This window comes from Nipponia nippon, unplaced genomic scaffold (assembly GCF_047370975.1).
Source record: "Nipponia nippon isolate SJK-2023a ecotype South Korea unplaced genomic scaffold, ASM4737097v1 scaffold_4, whole genome shotgun sequence".
Lineage (NCBI taxonomy): Eukaryota > Metazoa > Chordata > Aves > Pelecaniformes > Threskiornithidae > Nipponia > Nipponia nippon.
Genome location: NW_028262358.1, coordinates 122,468,660 through 122,493,715, shown reverse-complemented (window position 1 = coordinate 122,493,715; position 25,056 = coordinate 122,468,660). Strand labels below are relative to the sequence as shown.

Genomic DNA, 25,056 nt, shown 5'->3' with positions numbered 1-25,056 from the left:
TGAGTGATATCCTTAATCTACAGCCAGTGGGATTTCTAAAAATGATGGGGGATGCCTTGTCTCAGCATCTGCTGAAGTTGACAGGCTTGTTTTCACTTACCTGAATAAAGATTTACAATATCAATGTCTGCAGAGCAATTGCTTTCAAAGGATGAGTGCGTAGGCATGAGGACCCCGTGCCAGGGATTAGACAGGAGAATCGGGGCCAAAATTTTTTACAGGGAACATCTGAATTCAAGAAACATAGAAAAGCTTTTGTATAGCAAAAACGGGTGACCTCAGAATAATTTACCTTCGCTAGATTTCTAAGGTCCTGTTGCTGGGCCTTTTTTTTTTTTTATTTCACATTTGAATGTCAGCAGGTCAAAAGGAACAGTTAATGCTGATGACTATTTCCCCCTCAGCAAAGATATGTGCTGGCCAGCCCAAGGCCAATGAATTGCAATTTCTAAACAGTGTCCCATTTATCTCTCCTCTCCCCCTTCCTCCCTTACTTGCTTTTATATTTTTACGACTATAATTGTAGTTAAATTAGAAATAACTGATGGGCAAATCCAGTCAGATGGAAAGAAAATTGTGGGAGATTTATTTTATTTTGATAAAAAACTGACGTTGCCTTTTGTTTTTGTCAAAAAATGACTATATTTTTTCTTGTACCATGAATTGTGAAATCTATCACGAAATGGGTAAAAATTATTGAAGGAAATGGTGGTGTTAACCTGAAGGGGAAAATCATTAATGTTGATGTATTTCATTCAATTTTAAATGTAGAATTTATTTTATTTTATTTTATTTATTTGGCATTGGGGAACTAGGGAAAAGGCAGGAGACTTGCAAAGGACTCTATGTGCCTTTAAGTCAAAACATCTATTTAAAAAATACTCTTCCCTCCTTTCCTCCTGCTCCATTTTTCTAAATAAAGGATATGAGATGTTGTTGTTGGTGGTGTTTTTTTTCCTAAGCAAAGAGGACCCCCTCGGCGCATTTTTCTTTTCAAATGTGAAATGAGGTGGAAAATCCTCATTTCACGACAGGAAGGACAAATATTGACACAAAGTTAATATTTGTCAGGAGCCCTAGAAGCAACCTGAGTGCTAAAATCTCATATAGATATATATGTTTGTGTGTCTATGTAAGGGTGTGCATGTATATAATTAAATAATAAACTTGACTTGATGATAGGGGAATCTGCGGAAAGCAAAGTCTGCTCTCTAAGGCTGAGAAAATAGCTGGAGACGGTGGAGAGACACACTCTCCACATATTATTTCTCTCTCTTTTGTGCACCGAGTGGGACACGCACACAGCACAAATGCCCGTGCAAACACACACATGCCCTTTTCCTCTGTCCGGGTGCATGCAGCTCCTGGGGTGACATTCAGCCTCATCCATGCACACATTGCTACAGATACGAACATCTTCTCCTTCTTTCCCACCCATTTGTAGGGTCTCCGGTTGACTTGCGCTCACCAGGTTTCTCTTTCTTTTTTCCCTGTTTTTTCCCCCCCTCTCACACATGTGTGTGCAAACACACATGCACATACAAATATAACCTGTTTAATCTAATTTCACCCATTGCAGGGGGATGCTTCTGGAATTTATCACTGTTATTGTTCATCGCCAATGTAAATAGCACATGTCACCTCAATATTCAGTGGTCACTCAGTATTTATTAAGTCCTGTCCACTCTGGCCTTTTTTAGAGGAAAGCCCCAGGGCAGATTAGCTGCTGGCCCTGACACACCACGTCACTTATCTGTTCGCATTGATTATGAGAGTCAGCTGTGGCCAGGACTCACTTTTTCCTTCTCCTCTCAAACCCCTCTTACAAGCACCCCTGCTTGGATTTTCATGAGGAAATAATCAGATTAGGGCTTCAGCGGCGAGTTCATATGGAGTTCTCTTTCTCCAATGTGCTACTAACTAAATAAACGTGTTTTGTGGTAAATTGTAAATGACATTATGATTACTAAGGCTAGCATGGGTTTCATTTAAAAGTGATCGAAATTGCAGGCTGCAGAAATTGTGACTGGCAGATAAGGCCATCTGGAAGGAGACAAGCAACAATGCGTATGCGTGCATGGGCGTGTGTGTGTGTGCGTACAGGAAACCAAGCAAACCCACTTTGCAAGGCAGGTACGGCAAAGGAAAGTCCTGGGAAATCACAAAATATCATCAAATCCCATTTGTAGACAAGAGAAATGTCACCGGGGGGAGACAGGGGGTTTCCGGCAGAGCAGACGATGAGATCTGTCAGCCTTTGTGGGCTGGCTGCCTGCTGCAGGGTGCATCCTCCCAGCGCTCCTGGACGATACCGAATGTCTTTGAGTGCAGCATTTCCACTTCTGCTTCTGAATGGAGCAGCTTCTCACTCTCCCTTTGCCCCCAGCGCACACAGATAGCAAAATACTTACACTGATAAAACAAAAAAAAAGGGAAAGGAAAGAAAAAGGGGAAGAAAATGGTAAGCTGGGGTCTAAAAATAGGAGCTTTTGCACAGATACTATCTGACTTGGACCTCCTTCTTGAACAAAGCTTTGCATTTAGGTAATTTCATTGCTTTCGTCGGTGACGTGCAGAGCGAGAGCTCATTCTGGGAAATGCTCACAGACTTGGGTAGCAGTCTGCACACGAGGAATCCCCTTGAAATAAATCATAGGTAAATGTCCACAGGATCCAGGCATCAAGATGCAGCTATAAGCAGAGCCCAGACTGGTTTCTTGTAGTTCGTTTCTTTTGCAGGAGTCTGGTATTTTCATTAGTGAGTTTCACAGTTACACTGTTTCCTTAATAAGGGGAATCCCCTTTTATTCATCCAAAACTTTGTGACTCTCAGGGATGTTGCTATCCCTTTCTTTTTATCATTAACGCCAGGCATTGCTGATCTGCATGCACGTCCCCAAAGCTGCTGAATGAGGAACGCAGAGTTAGTTTAGACATTGGCCGTGCCTTGCCTAACACGTTCATGAGCACAGCTAACTAGGGAAGGAGCAGGGTTGGGGACGGAAGGAGGATTATAGCTGGCTACAGCAGCAAATTCCTCCTTTGATTTTATTTTGAAGAGAGGAAGGGAAAACAGAAACACACATCTTTTCCTAAGATGCTTCAGGCAGAAATGTTTATGGTTTTGGTGCCCGTATCTGAACTGATTTATTTTTATTCTCTCTTTATAATCAGTGATTATCTCATCATTACAGCCTGCGGCACAATTTCTCTCATCTTAAAGCACAGACCTATATTTGGTCAGATGGAACATACCCTAACTCAGAAGACTGTATGGATTACATCTCTTCCGTATAGATCCTTTCATAAAAGGATCCCCTTGACTTGTCTCCACAGACACTTGGGATGGTAGGATTCGGTGGCAAATTCTGACGTACATGGAAGTGTCTTAACTCCTGTTATATTCAGTGAAAGAACACCTAAAGTGTTACCTAAAGTGGCTTTTGTACTCCCATGGATCATGTGTTACATCTACAGATATTGCAGCTACCCAAAGAAATCCAGGTGACATTATGCACTTGTGTTTAGGTGACAGGATCCTACCTCTGGTCAGTAAAGTTAGAGGATTGTAAAGGGCAATCCACCTGACAAAACAAAAGTATTTTAGGGTGAACTTCATTGCTTTATAAACTACTTTGTCTGTATCGATGGCTGGGGAATTCGGAGTGTTTCAGTTACCATCAATGTGTGTGTAGTGTAATTTCAGGTGCTGTGGGGTGTCCTGCCATGCCTTCAGCTGCCACTCTTGAAGTGCATAGGTCTTCTCTAGACCCTGTGTCACATACCTCAGATACCTCAGGGTATCCCATGAGATGCTAGATGCCTGCCTGTGGGCAAATGATTTAAACTCCAGATCTCTACTGACTACAATGGGAGCTTAGACACTTAGAGCATATGTAAGGGTCTCCGCTATTTGTAGGTGTCTGAATCTGATGCTTTCTTCTAGCTCTAAAACTCGTTGAGGCAGTTCACCACTGGAGTAGATCAATGATGTTCTGGTCCTTTCTAGTTTTTTTGTTTGAGATACAATCTCTGTGAGTGGGATGAGAGGGCTTCATCTAAAGTTAAATTATCTTTCCAGAGAATTGCAGTCATGCCCTGATTTGTTACTCTGCTACAGTCTTAGAACTAGGAGAATGTGGAAGACATAAGGACATAGCGACATAGTGGTGGATCAGACCAAAGGTCCATCTAACATGCCTGGTCTTTCAACAGTGGCCATAATTTGATATCTAGAAAGAACAAGGCAAGTGTATATGGTACTTCTCTGTCATTCATTAGCAGTCTTCAACCATTTTCAACTCAAGGACCTCTTGAGGTAAATGTGGTTTCTACCCGTTTAATATCCCTTAGTGTCCAGGCTTCTCTTAGAACTATGTAAAATTTTAACACCCACAAAAGTGACTTTAAGCACTGAATGGGAAAATAAGCAGTTATACCACAAACTGTTGAGGTGATCTCTGTAACTATTATTATTTTTTTTCTCTTCCCATTTCCCTTTATTCTCTTCCAGGAATTTACAGAGATGACAGCAAGTGCATCTTCAAGCCCTCAGTACAAGGCTACTTCTGCAAACAGACAGATCATGCACTTGTCATCCTAGAAAACTTAGACTCCAGTATGGTCAGCCAGAGACTGTTTCCAGTGGTAGCAATGACCGGCAGCTTTATGGACACCTTCAGTGATGTGACATCACATTCATCATGTTACCCTGCAGAGCATTGTTCTACTTTCTTTTCTGTGTTGCCATCCACCAAACTTGCTACAATTTGCTTCCCAGACCTAACACCTCTGACTTTCAGACTCTACCTCCTCAGTGGCCAAAACACAACCAGACTGCCCCTTGCTATATTCTACAATGAACCACTCAGCCTTCATGTTTTCATTCAAGGGAAATATGTCTCTCCAACACCATCTTCTTTCTCACTGAATGAAGGGGCAGGAGCCAATTACTTTAGCTTTGAGGACAATCTTCTGTATGTTCTCCTGCATGAGAAGGAACCTGTAGAAATAGTTGCTGGCCTTTCCCTTCTTGTGGCTTTCACTATTACTGAGGCTGTTGGGGAAGAAGGTGAAGCAAGTACAACACGTCGATTGGCTGATTTCTTGAAGATTGGTCATGACCAAGTCAGAGTAGTCCATCGTGTGCTGGGAGGTGAAAGCATGTTGAAGGTAATCTCGGCCAATGCTAGTAAAAAGAAATATCACTGCCCTAACATGGCATTTTGTACAGCCTTTCATAGCAGGTCTAGCTCACAGGAAGTGGGGAGAGGACCAGTGAGTACCCAAGTTCTGCAGCCATCTGATGTGGCTGGACCATCAAGAGTGCTCATCATTGAACTTGGTGATCTACCAGGCCATCCAAGAAATGAGTTGACAAGAGACAGCTTAAAGAGTTTGGCCAGAACAATTATCAACACTCATCAGACTGGAGACCTTCAGAGAGGCCTTGGTTTGCCGGTTGATACCTTAATGGTGACACAGCCTTCCTTACTGTTTCCAGCAGAAGCTAACAATAGGTAAGTATCAGATGCAGTATCAGCAGATACTGATTTAAGTGTAGTGAAGCAATTTAACCACTTGGCCTGCTTATTAAGATAGGGAGTAAGTTCTCCATTGACTGAAATATGACTAACCATGGTGAAACACTTTATAAAGTTTCCATGACAGAGCTATGCCCAAGTACCAGCTGAACTCCTGAGTGTGAATTACCATGTTATTCTGCTGGTACTCATGGATCTCTGTAGTGCAGAGGTGTCCATGATGGTTTAAACGAGGAAGAGAGTTTCTGGATGTTTGCCTTGAAACTACAAAGTGTTGGGTAAAGTCAATGCTTCTATAGAAGTTCAGACTACAATAGCTCTTAGATTTTAAGCAAACACATGTTTATAAATTGATGTAGTACCAGAGATGTGTTATGAAAGATGGGTTGTTGCCTTAACTAACTTGCAGGTCTAAACCTTGATTCATATACTTTTAAACTTTAAGGCCAGAAGGGACTGTTTAATCTTCTACTTCAGTCTCCTGCATGACACAAGCCACTGCTGTTCACTTTGATACCTCAGTGTTGACCTTTCTTTTTGGTTAAAATACTTATTCTAGAAAACCATTTGGTCTTGAAGATACAAGAGTTGAACATATCTAATACTACCTGAATGTGTGTCTAGATGTTGGACACTGTCCCTGTTTTTGCTGTCACAAGTACTTGCCCACTTTCTCTTGTCAGCCTCTTTGTCTCCAGCTTCCCGTGAGTCTCTTGTTCTTTCCTTCACTGTTACATCAGTGAGTTTCTGGGCATTGACTCTTCCTCCTCCTCCAGATACCTCCAGAATAATCAAATCACTTAGGTGTCTGCTTTTTAATAAATTGAAAGGTTTGAGTTCTGGAGAGTGTTTCTTTCCTTTTCTGTCTCTGTTTTCTGAATCTTTTTTGTAACGTCTATGTCTGAAAAGCCAACTGTTTTCCTCCATATCAGTGCCATATGCAAAAGTGGTACTAAATCGCATCTTCTACTGACAGAATTCAATGATCCCATTAGCCCATTTTTCCAGAGAAATAGGAGAGCCCATGATCCTCTGTTTGCTCGCTGTATTTGCTAATTCCTTTTCAGTTCTAGCTTCCCAGAACCAAATCCATCCAGTTTGTTTGCCCAGATCCAACACACCACATGGTCTAGGTGCCCATGTTTGACTATTCTTTCCATAATGTATCAGCCCACCAACCCCTCTGTGCATTTTGTGTTTATATTTGTTTCTTTACGTAGATAAAGCATCAGGCCAGCAGCTTATTTTGACAGAACAACACAGGACACCCCTTTACTTTATAATGATTTCCCAATGGGAGCTACCTTTTGAGCTCTGTCAGTTACCTAGTTCTTTGTTATTTTTGTACGTACTAATTTTTTATTGATGTTCTGTACCAAGACTCAGTTTTTGAAGGTCATTTTTTTTCCTCTCCTTCACAGCAACAAACAATCCTTTCTGTCCCTCATTCCTCTGTCCCCATCTTAATCTTTTCAGCCTCTTGCAGCCACTATTTGCATGGCCCAGATGGCAGTCCTTATCTGCAGAAAAGGCTGTGAGGAGCAAGGCTGGGAAGGGTGCAGACAACAGTGTATTTCAGCCTCAGATCCTGAATCTGTATTAAAAGCATATGGGAAATATGAAAAAGGTAATATCCCATCTGTTTTTAATAGGGGACATGGGATTTGATGTTTGGGAACCTTATTGTGTACTCTCTGGATTTTGCATAAAGTTATGTTTTGATGTTGTGCACTACTGAGCCTTACCCAAGTCTAAGCATATTCCATCTATGCAAGAAAAAAATTGGATTTGTCTAAGACTTACTTTCTCTAATTAATACCATATCCTCTAACATTTACCACTGACCCCTGTACCATCCTGATGTCTGTTGGCTGCTAGTGATACAAACTGCTATTCACGTGCTTAACTTTTCTACTAGGCATTGTGTGGCTTATGGTAGTGAAGCACCCACAGTAAGGACACTGGTCTGTGACCATAGGAATCTTTGTTTTGTTTTGTTGTTTGGTTTTCGCTTGTTGGGTTTGTTTTTTGGGGTTTTTTGTTTGTTTTTTGGTTGGTTTGTGTTTTTTTTGTTTTTTTTTTTTAAGTGGCGTTATATTAAGCACAGTGGGAAATCACTATTTGCAAGACCAAATCTTAAATCATGGACAAACTCTGAAGATATACAATATTTTTTATCAGTGGAACTAACATCACTATTGTCAGTGGGGGTATTTGTGTTATGGTATAGGATACTACAAAATGGGACAGCAAAAAAAAGTTGTAAGAAGTTTTACAGCCTGTGATAGGAAATGTTATCCTGTCTTTATGCCATCCCAAGACACATCATAGCTGGCAGAGCATGACAAGTACAGGACCCCTCATTCAGTGTGTCCATTATTGATGAACAGAACAAGAGGAGCAACAATAGCTACACCGTGGGAAAGGAACAAGGTATCGATTTTTTTGAGTAAGTTCACCAGAACCTGATTAAATGCCTATAGGTTCCTGAACGCATCAGTGTAACATGACAGAGAAGCAGAGATCACCTAAAGGAGTGGACCACCCTCTTCTGTGTGCCAGGGGAGAAACCTTGTGGCTGTCATTTTTCAGGCACAAACGACATCTTCTCCAAACTAGAGACTGCTTTGTTAGCTGGAATTTGCTTTCCTATCTGTGCATGCTCTGTGAAACCAGTCTGAGCAGTGAGGATCAGGACAGGTGCCGAGGAGGAAAGCTGTTTTATTACAGGGACAAGAGCAGTGCTAGCTTGAAGCCATAGATTTACCGTCTCAGTAGGGGAAGACCTGGGACGTATATTCAAGAGAATACTAACATCACCAGATCATAGGACCAACTCAGAGCTCACCCACCCTTAGCTGCTTGGGCTCCTCTGCAGTGTTATTTATTGCTCCCCATCAGTCATAGCTTTTCTGGAATTACTCATGGCTGACACTTCTGATGCAATAAGGCCACAGATAACTTGTAAAATGAAATCAGGGTTTTCCTGTTGGGACATGTAGTATCCCCACTGTCTATCTGTCTCTCTTTAGGCAGTACATGTTAGCACAGGCAAGGATAATGGGGCTGGGATTACAAGTCAGGCTGAGTATTCCTATGTATTTTTCTGTGGAAGGAAAAGAGAAATATTTTTCACTCAAGTCATGCAAAATCCAATCAGGCTGTCAGATATACACAGATCCTGCACTCCTGCCAGGCCAGTCTCCCTGCAGTTTCAGACTAGTGGCTCCTCTTGCATCAAGACAACAACAAAAAGATCTTTGATCAGTAGAGACTGGATGTTTGTTTTTGCAGCCCAGGACAGTGAGGCTGAAGGGAGCCTTGGAAACCTTGCTGTGGTCAGGTAACTAGGCAGTAAGTCTGTATATCACATTACCAAGCCTTTAAAAATATGACTTGTCTGTTATGATTTGAAATGCTTTTTTACATTATTTTAATTTAACTTCTTTGTTAGGGTCACTTCCAGCATGGCTCATTGGTTTGTCAAAGAAAGACAGAGGTGATTGCTATGGCTGCTACAGTCCTGCACAGCTGGAAAATCAGAGAGATGACTATCACATAGCTTTATCTTTCTGCAAATGTCTGTGTATTAATATATACTGCAATATATTTCCAGATAGAAATCTTTCTTTTGCAAAGTTTGCCTAATATCAATATAAATATAAACATGAAAAAACATGAAGGCACAACAGCGAATGTATCATGTGTGTTTATGCAGGTGCCTTTATACGAAAACAGAAATATAAAGCTGGACAGTCATCCAGAAGGCATTTAGTCCATATCCCCACACGACAGCAGGGTACTTTGCTCCTTCTTGATGGACCTTAAACCTGCTACAAACTCAAATTCGCAGGCATTAATCTTTCTTTATTAGGAGTTAGGTTTGGGGTAGCATGTGTAAAACCATGTGTGTGCAGGAAATAACGGTGTTTGAGACCCACAGCAAGCAACAGAAGTGAAGCAAATCAGCAAAGAACTGCTCATTCAGACAGCAATACCCATGCAGAGAACTAAATAAGAAATTACTACTAATTCACTATGTCACATGACATATACATAGGCAGGCATGGTTAGAAGTCCAAACTAGATTAATTCTGACACATCCTAACCCCAAAGTGCTTGGGTTTGGTAACCTTCGTGCAGGTTTCAGGCAGGCAGGTTACTGTATAGAATTGCACAGGATTTTGAAAAAGGGAGATGACAACTTTTTTCCTGTGTAGGGATCTAACTTTTCCTCCAGTGGGTAGGCAAAAGCAGCTAAAAAATCATGACCTCAGAGCTGCAGCTATTGCAGCATTTGAGGCTCTGTCAAGGTTTTATCTGCCATACATCCCTGAAGTAAAGATGTGGAAAAGGTGGTACTCAGGAGCTTAAACCATAAACTTAACATCTCCTTAAAATTAACATTACATAATTTTAAGTCAGATGTTTCTAGGGACACTGTAGAGGATATATTCTTGAGTAGCATGTGTCACTCTGCTTGTTGATGTACAAAAAAGACAAACTCGGTTCAGATAGATATAGGAAAGGACATTTAAGATGATCTTGGAAATGGAGTTTATTTTAAGATATAAGGAATAAAAGAGCTTGGTTTGTTTAACTTGGCAAAGCAAGGCTGCGGGGAGATATCATTCTATCTGTGAAAATATGTTGGAAAAGTAAATGCCAGAGAGGAAGCTCTAGACACTAATGGACAATGACAGCACAGGAACAAATGGGTGTAAAGTATCAAGAGGTAAATTTGTATTTAAAAATAGAAGAAGGTTCCTCCTCAGAGAATAAACCGGAAGAACCAGCTGATAGATCTGGAAGAAGTTCCCATTCAACACCACTCTATTTTCCTAATTTTCTTTTTCCCCACATGGCCAAAGCAATACTCTGAACTTCCTTTAGCAGTCTAGTAAAACTGTGGAAAAATATACATGAATAAATTTACGGTGAAACCTAGAAGATTTCTAATCAGAGGTGTGGGATTCTGTAATGGGCTATTTATAGGAACGATGGGATAAGAAACTTCATCAGAATAAAGTGGAGGCTAATACATGTATAAACAGTGTTATGCCATATAAAACTGTGTGATCATATTTCACTTTAGGAATCAGGATGAATTTCACTATTTTCTTCTCAATTCATTGTTCTTTTCTAACTGGGAAACTGGGTAGTTGCAGGATCTGTCAACATGAAGTAGATGGTCATCAAGAACTCAGAGACTCAGAGAGCTCTTTCTGCATGGAAGATAGTGGTAATGGAGGCCTGTGTGTGAGAGGTTTGAGGGAAGTCATTCTGAATCCTAGAGCTGAAGTTTTTTATCACAAAGCTTTTTGATAATTTTTTGCTTCTGGTGGCAATTTTAGCAGAAAAACCAGGAACGGAATGGGCATCAAAACTCAACGATCAGTGTATTGCTGATGTCAGGAAGGCACAGTCATACAAGTGATAATGATGTCACACAAGGTCTTTGACCATGTAGATGTTAGACTCCAGGTCTGCTATTTTAGCATTTTTCTTTGAATTGAATTGAGAGTGGGGAAATTGAAGAGATATCTTGTGGCCCCCATCCATGGTCAGTAAAGGAATTAAATTGCAGCTTAAGCAGAAATGCTTTTCATTCAGGGACTATCCTAAATAAATACAAGGTATATGCAGAGTAGATATATGAGTCATTTGTGCAGGTTGAAGGTAGTGCCACAATATAGGTTACTGTTAATTACAGTGATGTCTGACCATGAGATTGAGTGTCTGTCTTTGGGGGGGGGGAAGCAAAAACAGTCAAAGCAGTCTGCCCCTTTGTATATGTTCCTTGCGTGAAGCCAGTATTTCCTTTGCAAGTTTTCAAACAAAACTCAAAAATACCCTTCTAGACAACAGCCATGGAGCTTCACATTGCCACCTCAAGTCAGATAACCATAGTTTTTCACCACTGCTTTCCTGTACTGGAACCCTTCTGGCAGTGCAGGAGTTAAAGGGTCTATCACCAACTACCAACCTGCTAAGCTACATTCCCCCTCTGAGCTTTATTTTTAAACTACATTTCTGTTAGTATCTACTGTATATGGTAAATGTATCTAAAAATTTGCCAATATCTCAGTCAAAGGTGACACCTGTGAATTACAAGGTTCAGGCAATTAGAAGTCCTATCCCCACTGTAACCATAGTGAAAACCACAGCTTGCTCTGGCAATGGGCTTCCCAAAACCAACGTGTTCCTCAGCAGGAAGGGAGCAGGAGGTAGGAAAGGTGAAAGGAGAGCAGGAGAGAACAGAGGAGGAGGGAGATAAAGAGGGTAGGAGACACCGAGGAAAAGGAGTGCAGGACTTCGAAGGTCTCTATGGGAGGAAGAGGGCATATATTGCCATATATTCCCCACACAGTATGGGTCTTTGAAATTGAGGGGTTTGTGTTATTAAATTTAAATCTCAGTTAAAAATGAAAGGGATCCGCTCAAGAAGGGCTTTTCCCAATTCCCTGGTGTTCCCCTAGAAGTTACAGATGTTCAGACACATGCAGGAGAGCCAGGAGTGTCCCCATCATCTTTCTTGGGGACTGGAAAGAGTTCTGGTCCCAGCTCTGGTACCCCAGTGCTGTCAAACAAAACCTGCCTCGCTCATGTCACATATGGATCCATTTTCCCTCTTAACAATTAACGGGACCCGTGGTAAAAGCAATGATTTACATGACACATGCACACAGAAGAGAGGAGCTAACAGCCATGTCTCCGAGGGATCGATCCTTTCCCCAATGTGCCTTATTTAACATGTGAGTGGTGTCACCTCTATCAGCAGAGCTTGGCTGGCATGACATTCGAGTGAGTGACGGCCGTGTCAGCTCTCAGGTCAGCCTTCTTTGCTGTCACATCGCTCTCTTGACTGCTGTTGTGTGTCGGATGGGAAAGAGAGAAAAATTCTTCCACATGCTTTGTTAGCAGGAGCCTGGCAAGCAAAGGGTTAAATGGCTGTGGGTGCTGGGTCTTTGTCGGGGTGTATGCATGTACATATATGTATACGAGTATATATATAGATATAGATATGTACACACACACACACCTTGGTTTGGCTGTAGGACCTCACGCCCGCAGGCCACAGTCACATTATCATCTGGAAATTGGATAACGACAGCACAATGACAAATCCAGGTTGCTTGCAATAAGGTGCTAATCCCTTTGCTTTAATATCGGAGCAGCGTGTAATGATGTTTGGACATCACTCCAGTTTACTGACGACCCCACTGGGGCCAGCAATAGAAGCGTACAACTGTCTAACAAGCCATCAGGTGACCGCCGTCGTCAAAGCAACGGAGGATGCAATCTAATCTTCCCTCCATCCCTTCCAGCTCCCAATAAGGACCAGATTATAGAAGTGGCCCATCAATGCTTGGTAACTCGAATCAATTAACGTTAATTCGCACAATGCTATGATGTATTGTGATCACTTTCATTTCGGAGAAGGGGGAAGAAATTGCTATAACTCACCTAAAATGAGGTTGTCTATGGTGCTGAGGTATTAATTGGGTGTCCATATTAAATGGAAAAGGAGCACGGTAGTGAAGGAAAAGTGGATGAGTGACTCTCTTGGCTGCTATTGACCTATCAGAAGAAGACAGTGCCCTTTTCCTTTGCTTTTATCTATTACAGTTTTCCCTATTGCGTGTCAAGTTGATGTATTATAAAAAATTCATTTGGTGACCTTTCACCCCCCTAGCAGATTAAACAATTTCACTGGGATGGCATCATTAACAGGGCCTTGCATTTAATGATGATTTCTCTAAAAGGCCACGGAGATTCGATTTTAAGCTAACAGATTTATTGCACTATTATAACATATCGTAAAAAACTGTACCACCTACGGTCTGGTTTTAGGATAGAAACTGTTTAAGAGTTTATGTGGAGCTTAAAGTGGTATTACCTTGGGATACGCAGCAGCAGCAAGGCTCTGACCTCCGGCGGGATGCTGTTTACATTTAATAAAAGACGTTTCTCCGACAGTAAACTTCAAGAGTGTGTTATGGAGGAGGCCTGGCTTAGCTCCTTGCCACTAGCAGGCGGCTTTGTAAGTAGGGGTATTTCCATTCATCTACAGCAATTAATGGAAGTCACTAATGAATTTAGAGGATGTCTCTCTCCTATCTGATGCATCAGCTCTGTCTCTTTCCTTCTAAAGGCTCCTGGTGATCCCACCTCACCTTTGTGTGGATCCATTAAGTCCCTCCAGTCTCCCTGTTTTTCTTTTTTTAAGGTGTCTTATCATCACTCCAGACCACAGGAATCTGGATTCCACCAGCTGCAACCACCAGGCAGCTGCTTGCCTTCAGCTTTTGGTGCCACGGCGATTGAAAAGTGCTAAACGAAGGTTGTCTGAGCAGGGCGGGGAAGACTGGCCTTATGGTGGAGACATGTCTGTGTGCTCCTGGACAGCTGCATTTATGCTCTGTGACTATATTTACTGATTTGTAAAATGGGAAAAAAAAATCCTGAAAGCTAGACTGGGAGCCATTTGGAGCTTGGACAGTCTCTAACAAACAGAAAAATGGAGATCTGATGATGGTAGTGCCTCCAAAAGCTACTGTCAGAAGAAGCAGGTTGGATGTTTTAATTAATGCATAGTCCAAGAGAGTACACATTGGACCTCTTTTTCAGAACTTTTTCAGTTTAACCAATTTATCTGATGCTTTCAACAGCCACAAAATATCCAGCTTCTAACTAAAGCATCTTTGCTTTATGAAAGGAAACCCTCAATTAGGTAAAGAAGCGTATTCCTTTTGTCCAGCCTTGCCCACAGAGGCAATTCAGTTACTTGTTTCTTATCCCAGTTCAGCATCAACCTAGGCCCCCTTGCTACTTCTCCGCACTACTAGATGCTCTCTTGGTAGCTTTCTGCCATCACAGCATCTGACCTTCGGGGTAGTGGACACATGGCTTCATTCAAAGCTCCCTGCTGGTGCTGGCTAGAATATTCATTTAGGTGCCTAGGTTTTTGAATTTTGGTCTTATTGACTCAGCCTACATGAAAGAAGGGAGACATCAGTAATGTCCAACAACATAAGTCCTGTTCAGTCCACTAGTCTAGTCCTCATAAGGAGATATGATCAGTATTACATATTTATTATTCCTCTGTTGTCAAGGAAAGCTGAAGCCTGCTTTCCACTGGAGTTTATTTCCTCTGGCTTTGATTTCTCTCTATAACATGGGAAAACATGCCCATCTGTAGAAATAAAATTCATGCTTTGGATAGCCTTTTTACTTAAAGTAGGAATGATCTCCAACACCTCTGGATGCTTCTGTCTCTCTTTCCCTGTCTCTATTACTTAGCGGTAAGATCTGCAGAGGGAGACAAAACTCTGAACAGTGCAGCTGAGAGGGCATAGTTACCTGGTGTCTGGCTAACCTCATCACCACATGACATGAGAAAGCACTTCTCACCCAAAGATATCAAAATCCTGACAGCCCTTCTGGTGACTTTGCAGCTACTTTGCCTTACACAAGTCCTCAGCTTGCCTATCTCCTGTCTTCACTACAGCATCTTCTTCCTTGTAGCCTGTCTTCTCTTCACCAGCAATCACTACCTTTTCAAGAACAAAAGAAAAAAAAAATCTCTTTGGCTTGACCGTGATGCATGTTGACATATTATTCGTTCCTCAAATTCTTTCCAATCTCCTTCCCCTTCCAGGGATATACTGATGCTGCAACATTAGCATTGCAGACATACCCAGACAACTGTTCAATTAGTTTCATTGTCTATGTGTATTAGGAAATTAAAAATGCCAGGGACTGTTCTCTGGCACCAAGGCCAGCTGATATGGATCAGCCTATGTCCACAAAATTAAATTCTCTCACCCACCATTTCAGGTTGGCCTCGTCCAAACTGCCAAGTGAGAATATTCTCTGACTGTATTAGCTCCCAGACCATTTGAGAGTTGTCCTGGGCTTTGCTATTGAGCCCAGACCACAGCTTGTGATGGACTGACAGTTAAACAAATCAAGTTTCAGTGCCAAGGCTTGTTATTTCTAATATAGCTATGTTTTCTAATATAGATGTATCGACTGACTTTAATGGACTCTTGACCCAAGCTCTGCATCTGATGTCTTTCCCCTTGAGGTCAACTAATAACAATATCTATTATTATTATTGCTATTGTTTTTATTGTTATTATTATAGTTATTATTAGTATCGTTATTATTATAGTTATTATTGTAATTATAATTAAAACAACAAGCTCTCCTTGATTTCAGGGAGACATCCTTCCCTCTGACCCAAATCTCTCCACCTAGTTTCTCAATCATGCCTTAATACCTGCAGTAGTCTCTTTGCTTCCCATGAGCTCTAATTTCCTTGCTACTAAAGAGCAGACACTTGCTCTCCTGCAGAGACTTGTGCTGGCACTGATGGTGAAAGGATCTGGGATCCTGACCCTGGTGTCCCTGCTGACTGAGGTATCATGAGCAGAGACTGCTTGCCTGCTGTGCCCACATTTAGAAGAGCTGCAAGGCACTGAGCAACTGAGCTGTTCCCCATTGAGTGCTGTCAGCAGGGAATTGCAAACCAGCCTGCTCCTTCCCAGCATGAGACTTCAGGGTAGAGACAAAACAGCATGCCCTTCTTGCCCATCAGGAGGATGGCAGGTCTTCTTGTTCCAGCCCTTGCTAGGCTACAGGCATGCTTGTCCATCCTCAACTCCCAGTTGCAAAGCTATTCCAGGAAAGCCCATTTTCCTCCCAGTGCGGATCACCGGGGAGCAGCAGGCTGCTCCTCTCTCCTCCTCCTCAACACTGACACTCACTCGCAGGAACATAACTCGCCGTGTGCAGTGTTGCACCCTAAGGCAGGGGCTCCCTCACAGCAAGAGTCAGGTTGGACCGTATGGGATATAAACACCACATTCTGTGCCGTGTTAGCTGGATTCAAATTACCTACAAACAGATATTAATTTTTAACCATGCATGTGTGGTTTTGTTTTGTTTTGTTTTCTTTGCTGTTACTCACCCTAGGGAGTGGGAACTACTTCCTACAACCACATTTTGCAGCAGCCTTCCTTTAAGTGTGAGATGAGCACAGTTTTACTGTGTAGGGCCTGGGGTGTGGAGTCAGGGCATTTCATGCCAACATTTTTCCTGTTTGTTGGCAGTTTTAAAGAAGCTGGAGAGACAAAAAAAAGTATTTTGGGCTTACAGAAGCCATGCCAAGATTCACCTAAACTTGTCTGGACTCAGCTGACTCCAGGGAGCTCACAGAAAGTGCAGATCTCTGCCATGAAAACAGGAGTGACTTGGTGTATTGTTCCTGCAGCGAGTTTCAGTGAGCGCTGAATGGAGGTGGATGAGAGCACTGATGAATGCACTGGTGCCTTTGACATGAATTTCAAACATAACACTGCCTATCAGACTTTCCTACTCACTGAAAAAAGAACCAACTTAAATCCTCGAACTAGCTCTTGATACTGCAGGTATCCTTAAACCCTTAGTTGATCTTCCCAGTGTCTGTGGTTCGGACCAGTGTTTCCCATCAGCTGCAGTATAAACAGTTTCTGGTTTGTAATGCATAGTAACACACAGAAAAAACCCCACTAAAACCCCAAAATAAAAAACTGAGTTAAAACAAAGTAAACTTATGCTCTGTTTATTTTCTGTTTGTAAACACCTTTAAGCAAACACTAGAGATGAATGAATAGCTTTTCTACTTTCATTTCAAGACAATACCAAACCCCCAGCCGCCTCACTGCAATTGCAGATTAGGGAGCTTTATATATATATAAATTATATATATATATATATATATATATATATATATGAGATACTAAATGACACAAAGCACTGGGAGAGGGAATGAAATGATACAGGCTCAGAATAAAGTGTTGATTCTTTATTCAAATGCAAAAGCCCTCTCCTGGGATGCTCTAATTTAAATTTCAGTCTTGGAAAAAACAATGTCTTTCAATGGAGTGTCTGTATACTGCTATATTTCAGTATGCAGACTTCATAGATAATGAAGGGTAAGAACACAGGTATGGCAGGAGAAAGAAATGCAGTAAAGCCCTGTAAGTGCTGTGCTTGTGTAGAGGAACTGCAACTTTGTTTTTAGAGGAGCTCGAAGGTGTTCTTTGCAAATCTTTCTGCTGGACAGGAAGCATTTGCAGCCTCCACTGTTATCAGTGCACTGCAATGAAGACTTTGGGGCTAGGGCATTGGGTTTCTGAATCCATAAAATCCCTGTCTCTGCAACGTACTTCCAATGTGATACCAGGGAAATAATTTATTTTGTTAATTTCTCACTGTTCTTTCTGTAAACTGGGGATCGAAACAAAAGGATTTTTTTTCATTGGTTTGGTGCTGCTGTCTGCTTGGAAGTGATGTCTGTTCAATATTTCTATACATTCTGCTCTCATCCAAGGAATCAAAGTGCTGTGATAAGGTAAATTAGTAGTCATTTGGTATAGTGCTTCTTCCTAGTCATAACAGACACTAAGTATTGCCACCTGCATTAAAAAAGTAGAAAATCCTGTGAACAGAAAGTAACATGACATTCCTAGACATAGGCAAGGTGTGAATTACCTCTGAGACTAGCATTGTGTGTTTTCATAGCATTAATTTTCTGATTTTTTTTTCTTTTTTTTTTTTTTTCACATTCTTTTGCATGCAAAAGAAATGGAAGCAGATATCACCCAGGAACATGCTTGTATGTGAGACCCTATAACATCTCTGTTCAGGTGCAGCCCTCAGATGGAGAAATTGAGAAGCAGCTTCCTGTACAGCCGAAAATCATTTTCCTGGACAGGAAGGTAGGATTTTGCCCCCTGTGGATGGACGTTTCTATTAAATCTGTACAATTTTGGCATTTCCAAGCAATCCAAAAGCTGAAACTGACCTAAATATGGCATAGGACAGCTCTTTAAATAAATATGGCAAAGGATAGCTCTACAAATAAGCAGTCATGGGCGTTCTGGGAACATCTTCCAGAATGGACTCTGTTAACATTTTTTAGCTTTTTCCTGCAAGGGTTAGACTTGTGCTGTAGAACTGATTGTGTGCAGTTTTCTGATCTCTGCTCTTAAAGCTTAGAGGATGTCATTGAGGAATGTGGAAACAGCAACACAATCATGAAGGCTGGCGATGTCAGGTATCATGGGGTATCCTTGTCTGCCCCAGCAAGTCCACACCATGCAGAGCAGTGCTGTGTAGAGAATGCCATGTTTAAAACAAGCTTGGATGTCTCTGTGATGTGATTTAGCACTGCCAGAGGTACGAACACAAGTCCTGGAAGCAGCAGACTAGATTCAATGAGTCCTTGGAGGGTTGTCAAGCACTGGCACAGGCTGCCCAGGGCAGTGGTTGAGTCCCCATCCCTGAAGGTATTTAAAAGATGGGTAGATGTGGTGCTTAGGGACATGGTTTAGTGATGGACTTGGCACTTAGGTTAACAGTTGGACTTGATGATCTCAAAGGTCCTTTCCAACCTAAATGATTCAATGATTCTATGATTCTATAATTCTATGATTCTATGATCACAGTGATGACCCTGGAGCATGGTGTCAAATCCAAGCTTGGACAGCTTTGTGGATATTATTTCTGGATGCAAAGTTGTTTTATAATAAAGCCAGCTCTGTATATCCATTAGTCCTGAGACTGATTTTACAGCTGTGAAGCACAAAACTTTCAGCTTCTTTCTATTGACTTCAATTCCCTACACATAGGCATCTTGTTGCATTGTAGGCTGTGGAATATGCTATTTGACCTCCAGCTCCTGTAGAAAGGTAAGACCTTTCCACAAGCCAACTCTGCTGCATGTCAAACATTGTTGGCTACCTGAAATAACACACAAAACCTACATCCAGGCAGTTGAATCTTCCCTTGAGTTTCATACCCTTCTTCAGACATATTTCAGGTTTTCTACTAGACTTGAGAACCAATAGCTCCCTAAAAAAATAAAAAAAAAATGAAAGCTGATATTTTTATATACACATACACTATGGGATCTAGATCCTGCACACCTATTATGGCTGGGTAATTTAAATATCAAAATTCTTTTATTTCACTGATTGTATAAGGAACTTAAATCTTCAACCTGACTAAATAGACAGACTGAATCTACTCTGTTTCCTTGAACTTGTGGAGTCACCAGCCTTGGAGATATTCAAAAGCCATCTGGACATAGTCCTGGGCAATGCCTTCTATGTGGCCTTGCTTCATCAGAGGGATTGGACCAAATGACCTCCAGAGATCCCTTCCAACCTCAACCATGCTGTGATTCTGTGCACTTAGACACCTTTGAAGCCATGATATCAAAATTAGCTACTTTTCATAGGTGATGTGAATGTGACCCCAGGTACCTCAAGTGAAGCAGCAAACCTTGCCAGACTTTGCTGAAACAGACCTGAAGCTGCCAGAACTGGTTCCTCTGAGCTTAAGCTCATCTTAAAGAGTAATGGTGAGCTTTGTGACATTTGTAACACATGATATGTAGATGCAAACTGCCCTTCCACTGGTCATTAAAAAATTATTGCAATTGTTAAAACCATCAAAACTTTCTTTCCTCTTGTTGAGGAGACAAGACCTTAATTCTTCTTTTTTGTTCTTCCTCCCAGGGTCAAAGAGTTGACAAACTGGGGCCTCCCTCAGAACCCTGGGTTGTATCAGCTCACCTCAAGGGCTCCTCCGAGGCTGTGCTAAAAGGTTTGGATGTATTTTCTTACAGGAAGGGTTATGGCAAAACAGCTATGCAGAATGATGGAGACAAATTTAGGAGTTCTCTCTGAGAAAGACTGGATTTGAAAGATAGCCTTTGGGCTGAAAAAAGAACGTTGCTGCAATAGTTTGGTGAACTGCCCAGTGATATGCTAGAGAAAGAGAAGCTTATACAAAGTATTTTCATAACTGCCTGTTGTTTTTAATTAGCCTACTTCAATGTGAAAATGGTTTTCATGAGAGATCTAAATGTTCCCCATTTATCAAAAGACCTGAACTCATGATTAACTCTAAGCATGTGAGTATCACCCTTGAGGTTATTGAGGCTATGAACTTGCTTAGATATAGAAGCTTGTTTAAGTACAGCGCTGAACCAAAAACCTGTGGATGATCATATGCTTGTAAACTAGAAAGTGGAAGTGATATTGATTATAAAGCACCCTAATTTTCATTGCTAAAATCTTTAAATGTAAGTGAACAGCACACACATTAAAAAGTGAGGTTTCCTATTACAGGTAAAGCATCGTGTGCAGTGAAGTGATTTTTGTGTCAGCTTGAATTGAAAAGTTCACATTTGGAGAAGATAAGTGGTGCTCATGCTGTAGATGAGAGCTTCTAACCCTTTCGGTCTGTGTTTCTGTTAATTAGAAATTCTTCCTACCTCATCATAGTTCCAGGTCTACAAGTTTGAAAAATCCTTTGGTCTTTTCTGTTGTTTTTTGTGCCTTTTCAGGGAGGTACACCTCATAGGTTTAGGGTCTAGAAGAACCACAGATTATTGGATCAGCTACTGGTCACCAGTGGAAGAAAGAAAGGGCAGAAAGGAGAAAGGAAGGAGGGGAGGAGGGGAGGAAGGAAGGAAGGAGTGAAGGAAGGGAAAAGAAAGAGAAAAACACAAAAAGAAAGAAATGAAAGAGAAGCAGAAAGAAAGAGAAGAAAGATAGAAAGAAGGAAAAGGAGAAAAAGAGGGGAAAAAAGAAAGAAAAGTCACTGAAGAGAAATGTACTTCACATTCTTTAAAAGATACATGCATCAAATTAATAGTCAATAAACTCCAGCAAAGAATGAACTGCATAGTACAGATGTTCTGCGTGTAATAGTTTGCTGCAGTTTTTCCTTTGACAAATGTCCTTATTGCACTCGTCTTTTGAAGCATATGAAAGCAGCATTTAATCGAAATGGGTCCCGTCTAGCACACTGAGGCTGCTTCATCTGACAGCAGCCAAACTGCCTCATGGAAAGTAGTTTAGCTCCAAATTAGCTTGCTTCTACGTTAAATACCAGCTTGCCTGAGAAATCTTTGTGAAGACTCCCATATATATCTGTAATATTCTGAGCTTTGAAGCATATGTGCCCAAAAGCTGAGATAGTCTCTGTTGAGAAGTACAGTACAGTACTCCAGGCTTCATCATAGACTAGAAATGGCAATTATAAAATATTTGAACGCAGCTGACAAGACCCTCTATAAAAGCAGTGCTGCAGTATCAGAGCCAAGAAAAGTCCTTGTAGTCTGGGCAGATACTGTCGTAAGGAGGATCATATGCATAGTACGTAAATAGATGAGCCAGGATCAGGATGGAGTAATTAGAGAAATCTAGATTCCCCCATTTCCACCAAATCTATTCACAGTATAAATTACTGCTTATTTATACATCACAGCTGGTCCTGGAGACTCACAATGAAATTGGGGGTTTGATGTGCTAGATGCCATACAAAAATAGAAAAACATATCTGTAGTCAAAACTAACTGGGATATTAGTAAACTAAATAGTACCAGATCATGGAGAAGGGAAACTTTATAATTTCTGTTGCTAAATCATTAAAATGTAGCATGCTTTTGCCCAGGGTCTTGTCTCAGGTGATTTCTGTCCATGGTTCAGAAGTCAACACAGCAAGGAAGTAATCTCAGTAGGCAGTCTGCATGCAACATCTCTGTTTGGAGGCTGTAAGAGTCTAAGAGGTTTGGCCAGGGCATGACAGTGCTTAAGTGCCAAAGAACAGATGCTGGCACTGTTTAATTTGTATCCTATAGGTGTAGGCACAAAAAATGGGATAAAAACAGAGAGAAATTGTCCTGAAGTCTGGCCTACAATCAAAAGCCTTGTCCTCACTGCTGAACACTCCTGTGCACTTGTGATTGCAAGATGTCTCACAAAGGTGTTTGCTACTTCACTACTTTATTCAATATCTTGGGCATGGCGATGGCAGAGTACAAATGTCCTCCTCACATTCAGACTTTATGTACCTTCACCTGTGCTGCTTAACAGCAATAAAATGTTAAACCACCTGCTTCATAAAGCAAATAGTTATTAAATGTTGTCTTTAAGCAGGCAAAAGTCTGTGTTTGTGATCACTGGAGTAAGTCCAGCATCCTAAGGAAGTTCTGACTTCTCACCCCCACCTGAACCAACATTTTGAAATTTGTCAGTCTTTAGGATTTTGTCCCTCTCACTCCAAGAGCTTGAATGAAGCCCAGACCTGGTCAGCATTGCTCAAAGGCCAGGACTTGGCTGGTGCTCAAAGATACACACAATAAAATGGAGATCCAGTTGCAAAGTAAATTATAACTTTTAAAAAGAGCCTACAAAAATAAAAACCAGGGCAAATGCAAATATTGGGTCAGAATGCATTCCCTGGTAGCTTAGAACAAGAGGTAAAGTGATGGAGAAACTGGCTCTCACGAGTTTCATTTTAATGCTCCCCATGGAGTTTTCCCCTCCCAAGTTTCTAGCTGAAAGTCTCTCCTGTACGACCACAGGGCAGTCACCACAGACATTTTTCATGGCCAAATCCCTTTCAAAGCATCTGAGAGGGTTGGAGAAAAGTTCAAAATGATTTAACAGTAGGAGAAGAGGTAATATGCCCAAATGATGAAGTGAAACACCCACAAATCAGAAAAGGGTTAAAACAGTCAGCTCTTTTCCCTTAGCTGCAGTGGCTGGCTCCTTGAGACCATCCCTTTAGGACAGAAAATAATCAGTCTCTCACTAATACTTTCCTAATCTTGGTGACATATTTAGTCACACAAGACATGAGTTAAGTCAAAAAGATGAGCATCTGGAACTTTCTAGTGGATCTGTATAGCTCCCATTACCTTTGCTTGATCTGCTTGACATCTGTATTCATGTTACACCCCCACAATATAGATATGTACAGTAAAAGCCATTTCACAATGAGCTCAAGGAACCAAGATTCAGAAGCTAAGTTCCTCCAATCCATCAGGAATTTGGTGTCCAAGTACCTCTGAAGACCTGACCCTATAAGAAATTTCTGAGGTTAGACAAAATGTTTATGATTAGGAAGGACACAGAATTTAGGCTTTCTGAAGCTCCCTTAAAGTCACAAGGACTCTCTGAGCAGTTTAAGTGGTACTTATCTGGGTGCTGTTAATTGCAATGCAATTTTTTATTACCCTGCAGGGCTCACCCAAGTGCAGGTCATAGATGGATGTGCAAGTTTTTCCAGTCTGGCTGTCTCCAGCTCGGGCAACTGGAAACTTGTGTTCACTGTCACATCACCTCCAGGTAAGCTCCATTTTCTGCATGGTTTTTGTTTTGGTAACTGAACTCACAACCTCAATTCAGGTGGTCTGAATTTATAAAAGAGGAGTTAAGCTTTGTTTGAATGAGTGAAACAAATGTGATAGACTGTCTTCTGTTACACGTCCAAGTTGGCTTTACCCAGGTAGCAAGAGAGCTGGGTGATTCCTGTGCTATTCATGCAAGATCCTCAAAATCAAGGTGAGTTACTGCAGAGAAGTATTGCTAGAGAAAGGTACCTCTTTCTTCCTGGATTCCCTAGCTATGAATCCCTTGTAAGAATCAGGTCCTGAAGGTCAGTTAAGCTGCCCAAGCAAACTCTTTCCTATAAATTGAGTCCTCTCATTCCCTCTTCTTTTCCTGTTTGTATTCAGAAATTTTCCATCTGTGCTCCCAGTAATTTTCACCAACCAGTTGTCTGCACCTGGTCATCTTCATGGGTGCAACAGGTTATGCACGTTCAGAGCATGCCTCCAGGAATGGGCTCTGCTAGGGATATCCTGACAGTTTACAGAGATCATTTGGGACCTCCAGGACTGTGCAGCTTGCACGAGGCCTCTGAGCAAGCCAGTAATGGTGAAGAGGCAGATGTGCTTATGCCTCCCTAGAAATACCAGCTGAGAGGGATGTCAGTATCTTGGGGATAAGGCACCACATGAACTCTGGCTTGTAAAAGTCTCAGGGCATCTGCACAAGAGAAGCACCTATCCAACTGTTTGGGGGCCAGAATTTATCTACAAATCTGGCTCTGAAGATATATAGGAGTAAAAGTGCTGGTTTCTTGTCTCAGAATGACTGCCAAGGCAAGTCAATGGAGAAGCAGGAAGATGCTCTCTGGCATGTAGTCCAAAGATATAAGTGTTGTAAGACCGTGTGTAAAGTCTCTACCCTGGTATTACATACATATATGCATACATACAAATATATATATATGAATATATATCTAGATAGATATAGCTATGAATGTATATCTACATAGATATAACTATAGGTATAGGTATGGGTATAGGTATAGATATCTCCATATATATATATAACCTGAGACCCATCAAGTGGAAAGAAGCCTAGGAAGGACAGATAGAAATATTTCCAGGAGAGGTAAGGTGGTGCGTGCCACTGCATAAAACCCTGATGAGTACTCCTTTGAAGTACTGAACAAAATTTTGTTTATGCATGTTCAGAGGTGATCTCAAAATGGAGTAGGTACAGATTGAGCATTTTTAAGGAAAAAAATGTAAGATAGCGTGGCTTGTTTCAGCCGGAAAAAACAAAGCGGGCAAATATATTAGACAAGTGAAGTGGCC

General features: G+C 41.4%; 1 protein-coding gene across 25 annotated transcripts in view; it reads left to right on the top strand.

Annotated features, from left to right (window-relative positions):
* Nucleotides 1-25,056, top strand: part of PKHD1 (PKHD1 ciliary IPT domain containing fibrocystin/polyductin) — a 268,857-nt gene that overhangs the window by 234,808 nt on the left and 8,993 nt on the right. For 18 of the 25 annotated variants that reach the window (XR_015708033.1, XM_087773809.1, XM_087773807.1 and 15 more), the window contains 5 exons: nt 4,514-5,519; nt 13,774-13,887; nt 18,175-18,310; nt 20,114-20,201; nt 23,633-23,737. Coding sequence is in view for 22 of the 25 variants with exons in the window: in XM_087773809.1 (XP_087629935.1) it covers nt 4,514-5,519; nt 13,774-13,887; nt 18,175-18,310; nt 20,114-20,201; nt 23,633-23,737 (1,449 nt within the window). In the remaining 3 variants the exon portion in view is untranslated. Of the gene's footprint in view, nt 1-4,513; nt 5,520-7,019; nt 7,171-12,871; nt 12,916-13,397; nt 13,450-13,773; nt 13,888-18,174; nt 18,311-19,833; nt 19,937-20,113; nt 20,202-23,632; nt 23,738-25,056 lie in introns of those variants that run through there. The other 7 variants (XM_087773811.1, XM_087773810.1, XR_015708034.1 and 4 more) reach the window with 5 other exon arrangements.